At 34.7% G+C, this 15,497-nt stretch overlaps 1 protein-coding gene across 3 annotated transcripts; it reads left to right on the forward strand.

The window, feature by feature from the left end:
* The first annotated feature begins 8,035 nt into the window (after positions 1 to 8,035).
* On the forward strand, positions 8,036 to 14,062 carry LOC132179395 (squamosa promoter-binding-like protein 6). 3 transcript variants are annotated; one of them, XR_009439918.1, is made up of 7 exons: positions 8,036 to 8,248; positions 8,349 to 8,531; positions 8,830 to 9,557; positions 10,868 to 10,971; positions 12,760 to 13,533; positions 13,633 to 13,707; positions 13,786 to 14,062. XR_009439918.1 is itself a non-coding variant. In XM_059592119.1 (5 exons), the coding sequence occupies exons 2-5, from the start codon at positions 8,875 to 8,877 to the stop codon at positions 13,788 to 13,790; spliced, it is 1,566 nt and encodes a 521-aa protein (XP_059448102.1). In that variant the 5' UTR covers positions 8,036 to 8,248; positions 8,830 to 8,874; the 3' UTR covers positions 13,791 to 14,062. The 3 variants fall into 3 exon arrangements, 1 of the variants encoding a protein (XP_059448102.1); XR_009439917.1 differs by lacking the exon at positions 8,349 to 8,531; XM_059592119.1 differs by lacking the exons at positions 8,349 to 8,531; positions 13,633 to 13,707.
* Positions 14,063 to 15,497: the final 1,435 nt, after the last annotated feature.

Below are 15,497 nucleotides of genomic sequence, written 5' to 3' on the forward strand. Positions count from 1 at the left end.
TTATTTTATATTTTCTTTTTAAAACTTAAATAATATTTTAGTATTTTTTAATTAAAGGAACATGTGGCAAACTAGAGGCCATTGGATGAAATTCAATGGCTAGGATTTTAGGCATTTTTTATGGGCAATTTCCCATGCATTGCCAGGGATTCCGATCCTATAAATTGTTACTAATTTGATAATTAAAATAATAATAACTACAATAGGGACATCTTTTAGCTGAGGACATAAATTTCCTTTAATCAATTTCCTTAAAATCTATAAAATTGTCATGCGTTCTTTAGCATGCAATAAGTATATAATTTTTTAATTAGCATGTGAGAAGGTAAAAAGTATATATGTGGGTAAAGTTTGATCCACAGATGTAGCCACCTTCTCAAACATGTTACATCTTAAACCCTAGTTGGAAAAAAGATCTAGTGAAATCTATTGAATAAAATCTAACATGTCTTGACAACAACAATAACATAAAACATTCTTTAAGGAGTAGTTCAATTGGTTGAGAACCACGTCTTATAAAGCGGGGGTCACTAGTTCGAATCTCCTTTCCTCCCTCTTGTATGGACATGTCAAAAAAAAAAAAAAAACAATAACATGAAACACCTACGTTATGATCAATATTGCTATAATTAATTTGACGTTTCTTGAATAAAAGTTTCCTACTAAAAGTCCTCAATTAACATTTTAACCAATCTCATGGTCCCACATTATGGCCAATTTATATAAGTTGAACCATATATGGTCATTGTATATTGATGAGTTCTTGATTATAGCAGCAGTTTATATATGGAGACATGCAGTCAAGGCTTCATTCTCCAGCTAGCTAGCTCCCAGCTGCCTCCTTGGCTGTCAATCTAGTTTCCTCCTTTGGCTGCAAATTACTATGCCTTGAATGAGACTTCCCTTATTATTGCATGTCTTGGCCATCAACAGTGCAAAGTCATTTTCTGATTGGAGCTTTGCTTCAATTATTGGAGATATTCAACTGTAGCTCTAATGGTTTTACATTTTCGAAGATATATCTTTCATAGTGTTAATTTTAGAGCACACCAACTTACTAAATACGCCACTTTCAATAAGATTTTTAGAAATATTTTCATTATTTGTCCGTTTCCTTCTTCGGTGAGAATTAATAGTAGGAAAGACCACGAGTGTAATTTCATTTTCCCTTTTCTCCTATTTGTTCAAATGCACTCGACTGCTACTAATACAAGTCATTCAAAATTGAATCCATTTAGTGGAATGAGAAATAGAATCTACATATATAGTCAAGAATATTGTCTCTTTCATTATATTTTGTTTTAATTTTTTTTTCTTTTGTAAGTCATATTAAAATCGATCGATTTTAATTCTTCCCATTGACAAATGATGAACCTAAACACTAGGAAAAAAAAAAAAAAAATCAAATGTCATAGTTGTACGTAGACGATCTACAATTATTTTGATAGGGAAAATTCCGTCCATTAAATAAAGAAAAATACAGCCAACCTCATGTGGGGCAAGAGCAAGAGTCTAGACAATTGAAGACTCATAGGCATAGATAGTAAAGAACAAAAGAAGACTTGAAGTCAAGTATGGGCCACAACATGGCAGCATTGATGTTGCCAATTTCTTCAAAGCTGTCGTCGTTGTACTTTTGTATTTTTCACTTCAAGGCTTTGGATTGATGGGGGAGGGGAATATCATTGTCATCCTCTTTCCAACTTCTTGTTATCATTGTGTTATTAATCACTGATTACAATTGGCTATGATAGTAACACGACTGTGACCAATGACCATGCATCTCGAGTCCTGACAAGATTGGCTCCTTCCAACCAAAATCACATGCACCTATTGACCCCCCACCACACACTATCTCCTTTCCTCACAAGTTGCGTCAATTTATTGCTTTCCGATAGCTACCTGCAGAGTGCCATTGATGTTGTATCTGCCACATCAACATCATGAGAATTACTCGTTCGTGGCTTTCTTGGGTGTGGTGGTGTATAGTGTATGCATGTCAAAGTTTTACAGAGCTTCGATTGGGTTAGTTTAGGCATGCATGTGGAAGATGGGCTAGTATATTAATTACCAAGAAAAACAACAAAATACAAACCCCAAGGGTTGGCCTGATGGTCGAAACCCTAGAATTTTGAGTTTGCTCCTCAATTATCTCTGGTTCAAAATTTGATAGGTACTACCTGCTCTTGGGGCCAGTCACTCAGGTCGAAGGCCTGTAAGGCTGTAACTCAGCGTTTAATGCTCTGAGTAGTGTGGGGTATTGGGTGAGGGATTAGCCTGGAAGATCCTGACTGGACCTCTACACTTACCCCCACCTAGGTAGGATTAGCCCTAAAACCTTGATTAAAAAAAAAAAAAAAACAACAACAACAACAACAACACTAATAACTCATTACTTCACAATACTAATAACAAAAAAGGATGAAAGTTTAGTTAGTAAAAAAGCATGGTGTAAGTTTTGTTAGTATAAATATATTTCTCTCTCACACACACTTGCGGTTGTGAAACGTTACGACAAGGATGGATGCATATGTATCCTTGTGTTTGGAGTAAGGGGAACATTATTTTCTTTAATACAATTTAGTTCTTTGAGAGGGACTTATTCCTTTCTTTTTCTTGGTCAAAATGGGGACTTTGTTTTAATAACTAAAAAAGAAAAAACTCTCTTTTCCTCTTTCTTTTTCTTTTTCTGGTTATTAAACCAAAATGAATGCTATAGTTATTTCGAGTGTTCTTTTAACGTTCTCTTAATTCTACATGGATATTATTTTTTGCTTTTTTTTTTTTTAGGGACGGGTGTGGTAAGTTATTTTCTGATTTTTTAAAAATCAATATCCACGTAACATCAGAAAAACACTAAAATAATACAAGGATTTCAACCTCTTCTGCTTCCTCGGGCCGAACTCTCTCATAAAAAAGATATGGGATCGACTGAATAAGATCCCATAGGCCTGTTGAATGACCAAGTTTACCCACAACATGGGCCGGAAGGATTCTCTCCCTCTCTACACATATCACAATCTTGCCTTGTGTCGTGGATGCCCACATTTTTCTGCCCCCTTCGTCTCATGTAGGTTAGTGGGCCTTCTTCCATAAAAGCAAGTGCAGCTTTTTTCTTACAAAATTACAGAGATCTTCAAATGCCAATAGTGACGGTCATCGTGGCGCAAACTGCAAATAGGCCCTCAATTTCGGATGCGTGGGATACAATACTACTCTTTTTTACACTTCAACCCTCCAATCAGGACAGGCGGCTGGATAAATAAAATTGGGGCTGTGCCACCCCTACTAAATCGGCTGCTTGCGGGTGCCCAAATCACCTTCTTGCTAAAGGAGATTGTTCAGTCATTCTTATACCCGTCACTTGAGCGTGACCGAACTACCCCCATTTGATTATGGATCATTTGACTATTCCGTATCACCTCTTGTAGACGGTTAATAAATTGTTCAGCCATTGACAACTATCACTATTTTTTTTTTTTTTTAATTCGGTCGTCTTTTTTTCATGATTTGAACCTTTTTTTTTTTGAATTGCTTAGATCGATGATATTGCGCCCCATGCAATGCCCTATATATTACATAGGATTTTAATCCCTAAAGTTCGGTAACAAATAAGAAAAACATTAGCTTCTTAAATCAATTTCTAAAATTGTCGAAGGCTATGAGAAGGAGAGCCTTGCCCGAATATGATGGCCCCTCGGATGGGCTCTTTGCTTGGGCAAGGGAGCTCGATCCCTCTCACATATCCCCTGTTCAAAGGGAAAAGGACAAAGATAATAACAATTATTTCAAATTATAAGAAATCCTGATTCGTATGAGATAGGACTCCCTTGTCAGAGGAGAGAGCTGCCTCTCACAGCTTCCCTACATTTTCCTCAGCCCCTCTTCTTTGGGCAATAAATTGTATCCTAGCTCTGTACCCGTCTCTTGCTTGTCATTGTGTGCCTCTGGGTTTGGGAGCATCCTCCATGATTATTGATTCCTGGGTTAGATAAAGACCTAGCTATCTTCGCTCTCTATATTTTGTCATCTGAAATTCATTTTTTTCATTTGATAACGGTTTTTTAAAATATTTTTCTATTTTCAAAATTAAAATCACATTTTTCTTAAAACTATTAACAAATAAATCCAAATTAAAACAACATACATTTTTATAAGAATATTTTGAAGAAGAAAAAAAAAACACTTAATTTTCCAGCTGTAGGAATTAACTTATAACTTAAAATATTTTAAAAAATAATTAAAAAAAATCAAAAAAGGTGTCTGCATAACCAACTCAATTTGAGGATAAAGTGTGCCTAGACAACCTTTTATGTCATATTAGGATCGGAGAGGTGGTCGGATTAAAGGTGGCTGCACAACCACCTTGACCACAGTATGGCATTAATGTGATTGAATACTTGTGATATTTTCAATTTCTAATAATAATTGGTGGTCCTCATTAAATGATGTTATGAGTTTATTTTGTAATTAATCATTATTGTATTTTGATTAAACAGTCATTTTAAAAGTCACTCCATTTTTTTAAAAACACAACAATAACACAAGCTGGACTTTAGAATTACTGTCGTCGTAGCATGTTTGGTAAACTTTTAGAAATGCTTTTTCACTCCTTAAGCACTCAAAATTATTCTCAAATACCAGTTAACTAAATAGGTTTTTAGATGTGACTCCACCACTAACACACTTTTCAAAACAAATTACAATACTATTATAAAAAAACAAAATACAATTTTTTTTTTCTTTTCAAAAAATAACTTTTTTTTCTTTTTTAAAGGGTGCATATCCATGTACAATTATTTTCATAGGTAGGGGCACCTTATTACATGTATGAAAAATAAACAATGATTTTTTTATTAAAAAACAAAAAGATTGGATGGTATTATGGTTGCGTGATAGCCGTGACCACCATACGCTGGCTCCACGGTGGCCACCACTCAATTTTGGCAACCCCATGGTGGCCATACAATGACAACCAGTCAATTCTGATGGTCTTGCAGTCATGGCCAATGTCACCATACCACCATCATGGTGGCGGCACCGCTGCCTTGGTGCAAAATTTTTTATTTTCTTTAATAAACAAATATTTCTCAATTTTATTTTATTTTTTTTTCGACAAAACACGCATCAAAATTTTACCAAACAAATTCTCAACTTTCTCAAAATGTCTGCCTCACCATATCAATTCTCAAAATTTATTTATTTTTAAAAATTATTTTCAAAATTCAAACCTCCAAATGCTTTTCAAAACTTCATCAAACATTTAGTCAAAGGAGTTGAAATACAAATAACATCAAATTGCCTCATCGTGTATTTCAAAGAAGATCTGGCTTAGGTACTACAAAAAATGAATTATAGATTTTTTTTTTTTTAAAAAAAAAGAGTTAAATATAATTTCAGTACTTGTGGATTGCACTAAAATCAAATAGTCACCTGAATTTTTAAAAATATCACAAATGATACATGTGGTAAGCCAATAAATACACTTAGTATCTCTGTCAAAATTCCGTTAAGTTTTTTAACGGAACGCCATATCACCCTTATATGTGGGCACCACGTGACGTAATACTAAAGTTTTTGAGTGTCACGTAACATATATATAAAATTTTTTTTTTAAAAAAAATGCTGGGGTGAGGGTGGTTCGGCCACCTCGTTTGGCCGGGAGGTGGTAAAACAAGAAAATTGAACGATTCAAAATTTAATTAAAAATTTTTAATAAAGAAAAAAAAAGGAGAAAAATTAAAAATCACTGATGGGAGGTAATTGGTAATTTGGTGTAAATTCCGTGTCAGCCCTTACTTAGCGATTCCTGTCAAGAATTTTTGTTCACATTGCTTTTAAAGGGAGAGATGCATAATGGGCAACTTTTGACAAAGGGCCGGCCGGCTTGCTTTTAGTGGGCACTCGCGAAAGTAAAAAAGAGGCGTGTCAGAAGCGCGTCAGGGCACTCCCTCTCCCTCCCACTTTTCCTTTCTGATTGGGGCACGTGTACCATCGCCCAGGCATACAAATGTCACTCAGGGGTCTCATCGCACTCCAACAAATTTTCCCATCTGATCGTCAACCATCCGGGTAAAGTTTCAAAAAGAGAAAAATAATATTAAATTCGGACTCTTAAAATAATTATAGTATATATATTTGAGCCTGTGATAAGTCTTAAAACACATATGCGGAGAAATAATTGGTCCCGTTTGTTAAATTCTTTGTTTTATGTTATTAAAACAAAAATATTAACAAATAATATAAAGTATAAATACTCTTCAAATCACGTAAAATACTCTTCAAAATACAAAATATAAAATACAAAAAATTTATATTTATATTACACTAACAAACAAGCAACTGAGGAACATGCCAACAAAAAGCCGTTGTACTAACGCTCATCCATTTTCTTCTTGTTGCAGGCTAATACCAGGGGCTCCTAAAATTTGATTCTTTGCTCTAACTAAAGTAATTATTGGCCCAAAACCCAAATTGACATGCGGAATTAGGAGTTTTAGATATAAAAATAGAGAAATGTTATAAATCAATAAGTTATTTATATTTGGTTTATATTCTCATATAAATTTAATAGATCAAATATTAAATTTGCAAGGTCTATAATTGACTTATGGGGTAGTTCAATCAGCAGTGAACCATGCCTCATGAAACAGAGGTCACTAGTTCGAATCCTTCCTCTCACTTTTCTAGTATAAACATGTCAAAAAAAAAAAAAAAAAAAAATTTAATAATTAATTTTTAAGTTAAAGTTGTCAAATATAAAAAAAAAAAATATTATCCTCTGACATTTTCCATAAAAATATGTTATAAAACCCAAAGCATTTATTGAACCACAAATATTGTATGCGTCTTGTGAATTATTAATATAGAAAAATAAATTACACTTTTGTGGTAAGGTGACGCAAGTAATCACGTATTGTGAAGCAGCTTTTTATATAATATAAATAGGCTATGCCTTATCTAGAGGGGTCAGTCCCACCCTTTAGTGGAAAGATTTTTGTTGCTCATTCTAGAACTTCGGATGAGTTGCCACTCAAAATTATTTGGAAGTCCACAATTACAAACAAAAAATGTCCAATCATTCTAAATTAATTCTCCATCATGCAGATTCTACAAAAAATCTCTAATTGCCATCGCTTGCGGTAATTTGTGTTTTTGGGTGTTGGGTTTAGGTTGTGTTGTCTTGAAATATGTATGTAAGATTATAATTTGAACAATTTAATTAAATCGGTCAAATTTTTTACCCTAATCAACTAATTTTATATTACGCTTGATTCGAATTCACAGGTCAAGTCAAAAATAGCTAAGTTTTATGTTGTATATTGGATTTAAGTCATATCAAGGTATGAGTATAAAATTATATAGGTCAAGTTGATCAACCATAACTCGACCTATATAATTAAACGGATTAGGCTTCTCAACTTTAACCCGTTAATTTTGTATTGAGTTTGTCTCAAGTTTTAGGGTCATGTACACCTTATGTCGCATGTCAAGTTTGGGTGTGTCAAGATATAGATATAAAATTATATAGGCATTTCTAATCCAATCCATTTAATTAAATGGGTCAAACTTATCAACTTGAATCTGATAATTTTGTGTTGAGCTCGTACAAAAAATAAATACGTTCAAATTTTACAAAATTTTAAATAGTCTTAAAGAGAGAAAGGTTACAGAATCCAACGACTCGGAATAAATAAATCCCACCTCCTAAGTTACTCCATGAAAACTCCCCTCTCTTAAGGTAAAATTGGAGCAACCTAATTATAAAGATTATCACACATGCACGTGCCAACATGCCGTAGCTTTTGATTAGGAGGGTTATTAAGTAAGTAATAAGAAACAAGGGCATGGAGCATCATGAGGCAAATCAAAACAATTAAACAAACGCGCTCAATTGTTCTTCAACGACACGGAACCTTTTCCCATTTGTCCCTGTAAATAGAACCAAAAGATGTGTCCTAAACGGGAATTTCACGCTCTCTCAAAAGCTACAAAAGACCTCGACATGCTTTTGTATAGAGTAGTGGAAATCATGTTGACTCGTTGTGTATCTGCTTCGACCTCACCACAATCCTGAAAGACCCACATCTCTCTCTCAAAGACCCACATCTCTCTCTCTCTCTCTCTCTCTCTCTTACTGTTCACTCTGGTATTCAAAGAACAGCACTCACCCAGTCCGTTGTCTTTTCTGCTATCTTTTTCCATTGTATATTCCGTTTGGTTCCCGAGAAACTGTAGCAAAAGAGAAGTAAGCATGTTAATCTTTTAGCTACCAGTTCTTATCGGAACATTTTTATCATTTACTTTACGTTTGATTTTCCTTTTCTTTTCCTCTGATTTCCTTGCAGCCAAATGGAGCATGATTTTGCATTATATATTCCTTTTATCTCGTGTGATATGTTAGGACTCTGGAGTGTTCTTTCTAGTTTTGGGCAACCCGGAAGTGGAATTTTTGTTTTGTCTTGGGATTGAGATGGCATATGATATGATCAATGTTGTTGAGTGTCTTTAGTTTTAGTTCTGTCCTCTGGGTCAGTTAGAATTCTATGATTGTTAATGCTAATGCTATTATTTTGTTTCTCCAAGCTAATTCCATATGGTATGCGTTTGTATATATGTGTCTTATGTCTGTTTATTTTTATTTTTTATTTTTTTATTTTTTTTAAAATTACATTAATGATTTATGTATGCGTTAATGCTTCCTACCCACATCACTTTTAAATGAAAGTATAGAATTTGGCAATTCTGGGTTGAATTGCAGACGGGTGATTTTTCTTTTGGTAAGTTGCAGAAGGGTGATGTGTGTTCTCTTTTGCTGAATTTTTGTAGGCAATTTGCATCATTGCATAGTTTCTGCGACTTTGATTCTATTCCATGATGGAGTCTTGGAGTTGCAGTTCAGAAGGGAAAGGCCTTTTGTTTCATGATGAAATGGAGTTACAAATTGACTCTTTTGCTAGAAGTAAAAAGGCATTAATGGAATGGGACAATAAACCCACTTATTATTTTGAAAGCAGTGGACTTGTTTCTGATAGAGAAGCGGTTGAGGGCATGGAAGTCTTGGATTTGGGATTCTCTGACTTGGTGAGAAAACCTTTTCATGGTAACCAAGGAGTGGAGATGTTAAGTGGTGATGTTGGTAGTGGTTCTAGTAAAAGAGCAGTTACTCCTACATGTATTGTTACTTCAAATTCATGTTTTGAGGAAATGGCTTCTGAAGCAAAGCTTTCAAGTTCTCCCATGGAAGCCAACAGTCAAGATTCATCACTGATTGATTTGAAGCTGGGGACATTGGCTGATTGCAAAGACGCAGAGAATATCAAGGTATTGAAAGAGAATCCGATTTTGTCATCTGTAAGTCCATCCTTGCCACGAAAGAGAGCGCGCAAAGCAAGTTCGTACTCTCAGACTGCCTTCTGCCAAGTCCATGGTTGTAACAAGGATTTGAGCTCCTCAAAGGATTACCACAAAAGGCATAAAGTTTGTGATGTTCACTCCAAGACTGCCAAAGTTATTGTTAACGGAATTGAACAAAGGTTTTGTCAACAGTGTAGCAGGTTGGTCTTTTTTCCCCCATAGCTTTTGATTTGCTTTGCTTGTTCTTAGGCTTTGGTGGTTAGCTTAGCACGTTGTATATAAGGTCAGACTTGTTAGAGAATATAGATTTATATCATTAACAAGACTCTTATTCTGACGGTGGATTTGGGATGGTCCCGTAGTAATTATCAGTCTGTTTATTCCCTAGAGTATGTAGTAGAAATCTTTGTTGGCTCTGTGATCCAATTGCAAAATACACATTTATTTAGTTATTAAGATGAAAAAAATGATCTAGAAACCAAGAGAAGATGCAATCAAAGAAGCTCAAGCAGAAAACCGTGTATCCAAAAATTTCTAAAGCAAAGAAAGAAAAAAGAAAAAGAAGAACAATTCCCTTCACTTCTTTTCATTTAGACCCACCAAAACAGAGATTACATGAATTATTAGTTATTTTGAGGGGACCCGCAAACTAACTAATAATTATTGTTACATCATCTCTACTACTGATGTCCAAAAACAAACTCTAGATTATATCAACAATTGAATCACCCCAAACGAAGCAGAAGGCAATGGCTTCATCTTGTGAAAAAAAGGACAAAGGAATACCCCATCAGCACTCTTCTTGAGAATCTTCTGTTTGGTGGCAACAATGTCCAGGATCTGCTAGTAGATGATGATTCTTGGTTAATGAAAATGAGAATGGAAACTTTCTCCAGCCTAAACCAATCTATTACAGAATTATAATTTTTCTTTCTTGAGTCTTCTTTTAAATAAAATTTTGAAATGGGGGATGGGTGGCAAGATTTGAGAGATGACCTACCCCAACACCATGGAACCCTCTGGCTGTCTGCCTTGTTGACACTTGAATGATCTCAAGATGAAATGATTGGATAGTGACATGAAACATATAATGCTTAATGTAGGTTTAGATTTCATCTAACAGGGTGTACTATTATTGAGGTTTTTGGTAGTATCTGCCTTGTTGACACTCAAATGATCTCTGATGAAATGATTGGATTGTGACATGAAACATATAATGCTTAATGTAGATTTAGATTTCATCAAAGAAGGATATACTATTATTGAAATTTTTGCAGTATGTATGCCTTCAGGTAGGGCTTTGCCTTTTGCTATATCAGTTGTCTTCAAGTTTATCTTTAGGTATTTATTCAATATCTTCTACTTTATCAACCTACTCTGTAATAAATGTAGAATCTAATACCAAGTAGTCACTTCTCTATTTGATTGATTTAATTTTTCTTCCATCACAACCTAATTAAAGTTCTTACTTGCCATTCTGATATGAACTATGGTCTACATTGTTAATTAGGTTTCATCTGCTGGTTGAATTTGATGATGGTAAGCGAAGTTGTCGTAAACGCCTAGCAGGCCACAATGAACGTCGAAGGAAGCCTCAATTAGATACCCTTTCTGGTAAATATAAGTTTCTTCAATCATATCAAGGTTTGAATGCCAGCTAGTTACACAAGATAATGATGGTTTTAACTCAACTATAATTTGCCATCTGCAAAGCTAAAATTTTTGGTGATTTTTTTTTTTTTTTTTTTACTTAAAAAGGGTAGTAATATTCTCCAACTTTAAAAAATTCATTTTATACGCGTTTCTTTGAAAGTTCTACAGTGACGAACTGACGATGTTTCCAACTGAATTCTAATGTCTATAATATTTCTTTTAAATTATATAACCTATCTATCCTTAAAAACAAATCGTTTCTTCTTAGAAATATCGTTGTCAAGAATCTCTGGATGCATGTTCCTTCATGTGGAAACTGTCAGATGTGAGTGTCAAAATTTGTGCTATTTGTCATTAGTTAGTTTAATGAGCTGACTGTTACAGTGATAAAACTGGACTATAATTTTGTACAGTTCAATTTCCTTCTTTTCCTTTGTGTCTCTTCCTTGTAACTGGACAAGTTTTGAGCCTGAACTTTCATGGTTGTATAACAGAGAAACACTTCATATAACCCTTGTAATAATGAGGACCTCCCACCCCCCCGCGCCACACACAAAAGCACTCTAATTAATCTCGATTTTCTTAGAAACCTTTTCAATTACAGGCATTTTCATTCTTGATTTTGTCTTTTTTGTTTTTCTAACATGTCCTTCAACAAAAAATTCTTGGTGGTTACAGATCCATCGTTGGAGCAAAATGACTTTGACTTTTACACTATTCCTGAGTCCCACTTTGTCTTTGTCATTTTCTTTGTCATTTATCATAAAGTGTTGAACCTTTTGACCAGGGAAAATTTTACAGATAAAAACATAAGGAGAAAAAGCCGCAACCTTCCATCTATAAAAGATAAGGAAAAGTGGCCACATCAGCCGCCCATTGAGTTACTTTTAGTGCTCTCTATCCAATGGTTCTCTTATTCTATTTATAAACATTGTAGCCACTATAATTCACTTCTTAACAACTAATTGGCAAATATGGGGTTCTGGCTATATATTTTCTGACATATTCGATCATGCTGGGCACTTACATGTCCTGATAAATATAGATTATAGATCAATTATCCAGAGTTATGGTCTAAAAAGGTATTTGACCTATTTTTGCAGTTTGAACAAAAAAGAATGATATGAGCCTGTTGAAAAGACTTGTATAGGCAGTGATATGATTAATTTAAAATGTAATGTATTTTTGTTGAATAACTTAGCCTCTTTCAGCCTGGATTGTCCAATCGTTAGAATTATGTTTTTTAAGAGCTAATCGCATGATCATTATGGGATTATAATTAAACGATGCAAAGGCCCTAGAAACTCTGAAATTAGTGCCAAATGTGAAGTGTAGAAGTAACTTCAGGTTAGGTAAGTTTTCGAGTGACATGTCAATTCGGTATCGTGAAGCAATTTTATTGTCCATATAGTCCTAAAATGACTAGGGACTCGCATTTGAAGAGAGTGTAGAAGGAGACTATTAAAAAGGGTATATATATGGGTGACTTTACCTATGTTTTCTTGTTTCCTTCCCGTTGGTTGTGTATAGGCTATCAGAAATCAATCTACTGACTAGTGGAAAAATGTTTCATAATTAAAGTTTTGTCCGTGTACTTGTAAAATCTTAAATATGTCTTTGGGGCCTTTTATGCTATGATAACTAACCTTTCCAACAAGTTACTTTCATCTTTGTTTGAATGTAGATTTTTTATCTTTATTTTTATAACAGATGTGCTACCATTTTTCTGACATTGTAACGGTTTTGCAGGCACTAGATACTTGGATACTTCCTTCCCAAAGAGGACACCCTATGTTTTCCAAGACATATTTCGAGCTGGCATTATTTGTCCAGAAAAAAATGAACAAGCTAATTGGTCTAGACATACCAAATTAGAAGGGGAGTCAATTTACAGTCCTCAATCAGCAATAGCTAGCACAAGTGGGCATTTGCTTCCGAAATCTTTTCTCCATCTCCATGGCATTGGGAAACATCATTGTTCTGGAGTTCCTTCATCAGGACCTGAAGACTTTACTTTTACTGCATCAACCGTTCAGGAATTACCTGGGGCCTCAATTTCCAGTTGTGCTCTCTCTCTTCTGTCAGCTCAATCACAGGACTTGTCAAGCCATTCGACAGGACGTCCAATGTCTAGTCCCCAAATCATGCAAGGTCGCTCTGCCCATCATGTTCTTGGTCAAACTGATAAACCTGTGAGGGTAAGCTCTGTGGAACAATACGGGTCAAATGGACTCTACTCGTATGGGATGAGCTCTATGGAAGTTGATAGGATAGGATCAATAATGCCTTCTGATGCTAGTCATGCTGGTGATTTTCAAGTTCACACCAATGAAATTTTTCAAGATTCGGATATTTTGAATGCCAACTATTTTCCTTCTACCGAAGATGGACCCACCGTTGATTGGCTTCAATTGTCATCACATCTTCAAAGAGTGGAGCGACAGAGAAATTCTATTCAAGTAAAGCAGGAAAATGGTGACTCTTGCTATTTCCCAACCTTTAGAGCAGTGTGCAACCAGCAAGGTGTGTAAAACATATTCACTTTAAAGCTTTATTGCCGTTCCCACCCCCCACCCCCGGTAAAATTCTCATGTTGAGTATCCATGTCATTGCATGTTGAAGTTGCAGCAAACTGAAGACAAAAACAAGACTATCAAATATCAATAGAGCTTTTTAGCATCGTCAATGATATTAAGAGTACATAGCTATTTATGATGCTGAGTTGAATAACTATCTGAAATAAAAAAAAAATGTTGATAATTTTTGTTGGCGCAGGTTAACTGGAGGCAGTTGGAGTTATGCTGCATGCATCAGACCAAACTAACTTCATTGGTACTGTTTCAAAGGTGGATAGAGAAACTTCAGAGATACCATTAGTAGGAAAATTCCTTTTTCCAAAAGGTAAATAAGAAACGATTTTGTGGCTTTTGCTACTGTAAAGTGGTGTAAGATTGATTCTGTAAGTTCCTCTTAACTCCCTTTATCTACAAAATATTATGCTAATCCAAGGATTTTAACTATTGAATGAAACAAAATCACTCTTATCACTGGAGATTCTTCTGCTGTTGTTAATCTGAAGAAAATGTGACGGCCATAAAAGTAATGCAGGATTCATGTGCCACTAATTAGCATAATTGACATAAGTAATTATGTTGTTGGGAACTTTGTCTTGGTCACATGATATCTTTTCTTCAATTATATTTTATAACCACTTCATTTGTATAAACTATAAAAGGGTCCAAATGTTGTGGGAGTAGTCTTGACCGGACCATGGGCCCTTGCCTTGCATATATATATATATATATATATATATATATATATTCATTTCCATCTTAGGTATTTCTCAATCCTTATTTTACTTCCCATTTGTAGTAAGTGGACTATAGTGCTCAGTGCTACTTATGCAACAAAGCTGTAAAAGAAAGCCATCAAATACTCCCCATTTGAATGCTTTTTAATTTAATTTAATTGAATTTATGTATATGTTTTGCATATTGACAGCCTTGTGCGCCCAGCCTGTCACTCTAGCGCTTCACGTTCAACGTGTTGCAATCCAAAAACGTCATGAGTGACGCATCTTAAAAGGGCACTAAATCACCACTTGGTGATTACTATTATTATATTTATATATTTTAAAAATGCCTCGAGCACATAATTTATAGGTGTTCTTTAGGCATCCATTTCCCAAAGCCAGGATTTTCGCTTCTGATTGTGTACAGTGTACAGTGTACTTCGCCTTCCCATAGAAAAGGTTGGAAATGACCTCTGACTCTAAGATGGCCCATATGCATATGCATATGCATATGCATGAGCATGCCATGTAAAAAGGCTGCATATATTTCTTTACTATTATAATTATTATCAATTGATTGTTCACAATACCCTAGTGCGTATCATAATGCTTTAGCACGCACGATATAAAGGATTATTTAAAGGATAAGGAAATCGCTCCTCCCATAAAGTATTTCAGTGTGTTATCAACTGGGTTCGAGTCCGCGATTTAAGAATAGCAATTTAAAAACGTGATTTTTAGGAATGTAGTTAAGTGTTTAGAGGAATTGTATTTTGGTCTTTAAATTGTAGTCTTGAGTGTGTTTGGAATTGCAATTTCTCAAGAATAATATAAAAAAACAAACAAAAATCGCCATTTTACATAACAAATATTTGATAACAAAATATTTTTTAATATGTTTTACTAAACGCCTTTGTAATTTAAAAAATGCAAGATTTTAAGTCGTATTTATTGAAGCTGCAATATCAAATAGACCCTTAGTTTAAAATCGCACATTTTATTTATGAAATCCCAATGACAAACTCGATGAACTTCGGTTTGTCAGCCTAATTGGCCCTTCTCTACAGGGTTTGAAGGCTTACTTTTCGACAAATGGTATCTGCCCAAGATGTCTGTGTTTGTTAGACCCACCATTTACCGGGCTAGGGTAAAGATATTTTTGTTGTCGTTCGATATAGCTGGATTTCACCAGATG

This window comes from Corylus avellana, chromosome ca4 (genome assembly GCF_901000735.1).
Source record: "Corylus avellana chromosome ca4, CavTom2PMs-1.0".
Taxonomy (NCBI): domain Eukaryota; kingdom Viridiplantae; phylum Streptophyta; class Magnoliopsida; order Fagales; family Betulaceae; genus Corylus; species Corylus avellana.

What these genes read in the sequence shown, in the direction of transcription:
- LOC132179395 (XM_059592119.1), top strand. Translation starts at nt 8,875, where the DNA reads ATGATGGAGTCTTGGAGTTGCAGTTCAGAAGGGAAAGGCCTTTTGTTT. An exon ending in TTTTGTCAACAGTGTAGCAG is followed by an intron (nt 9,558 to 10,867) that starts GTTGGTCTTTTT and finishes ATTGTTAATTAG; the next exon opens with GTTTCATCTGCTGGTTGAAT. An exon ending in TCAATTAGATACCCTTTCTG is followed by an intron (nt 10,972 to 12,759) that starts GTAAATATAAGT and finishes ACGGTTTTGCAG; the next exon opens with GCACTAGATACTTGGATACT.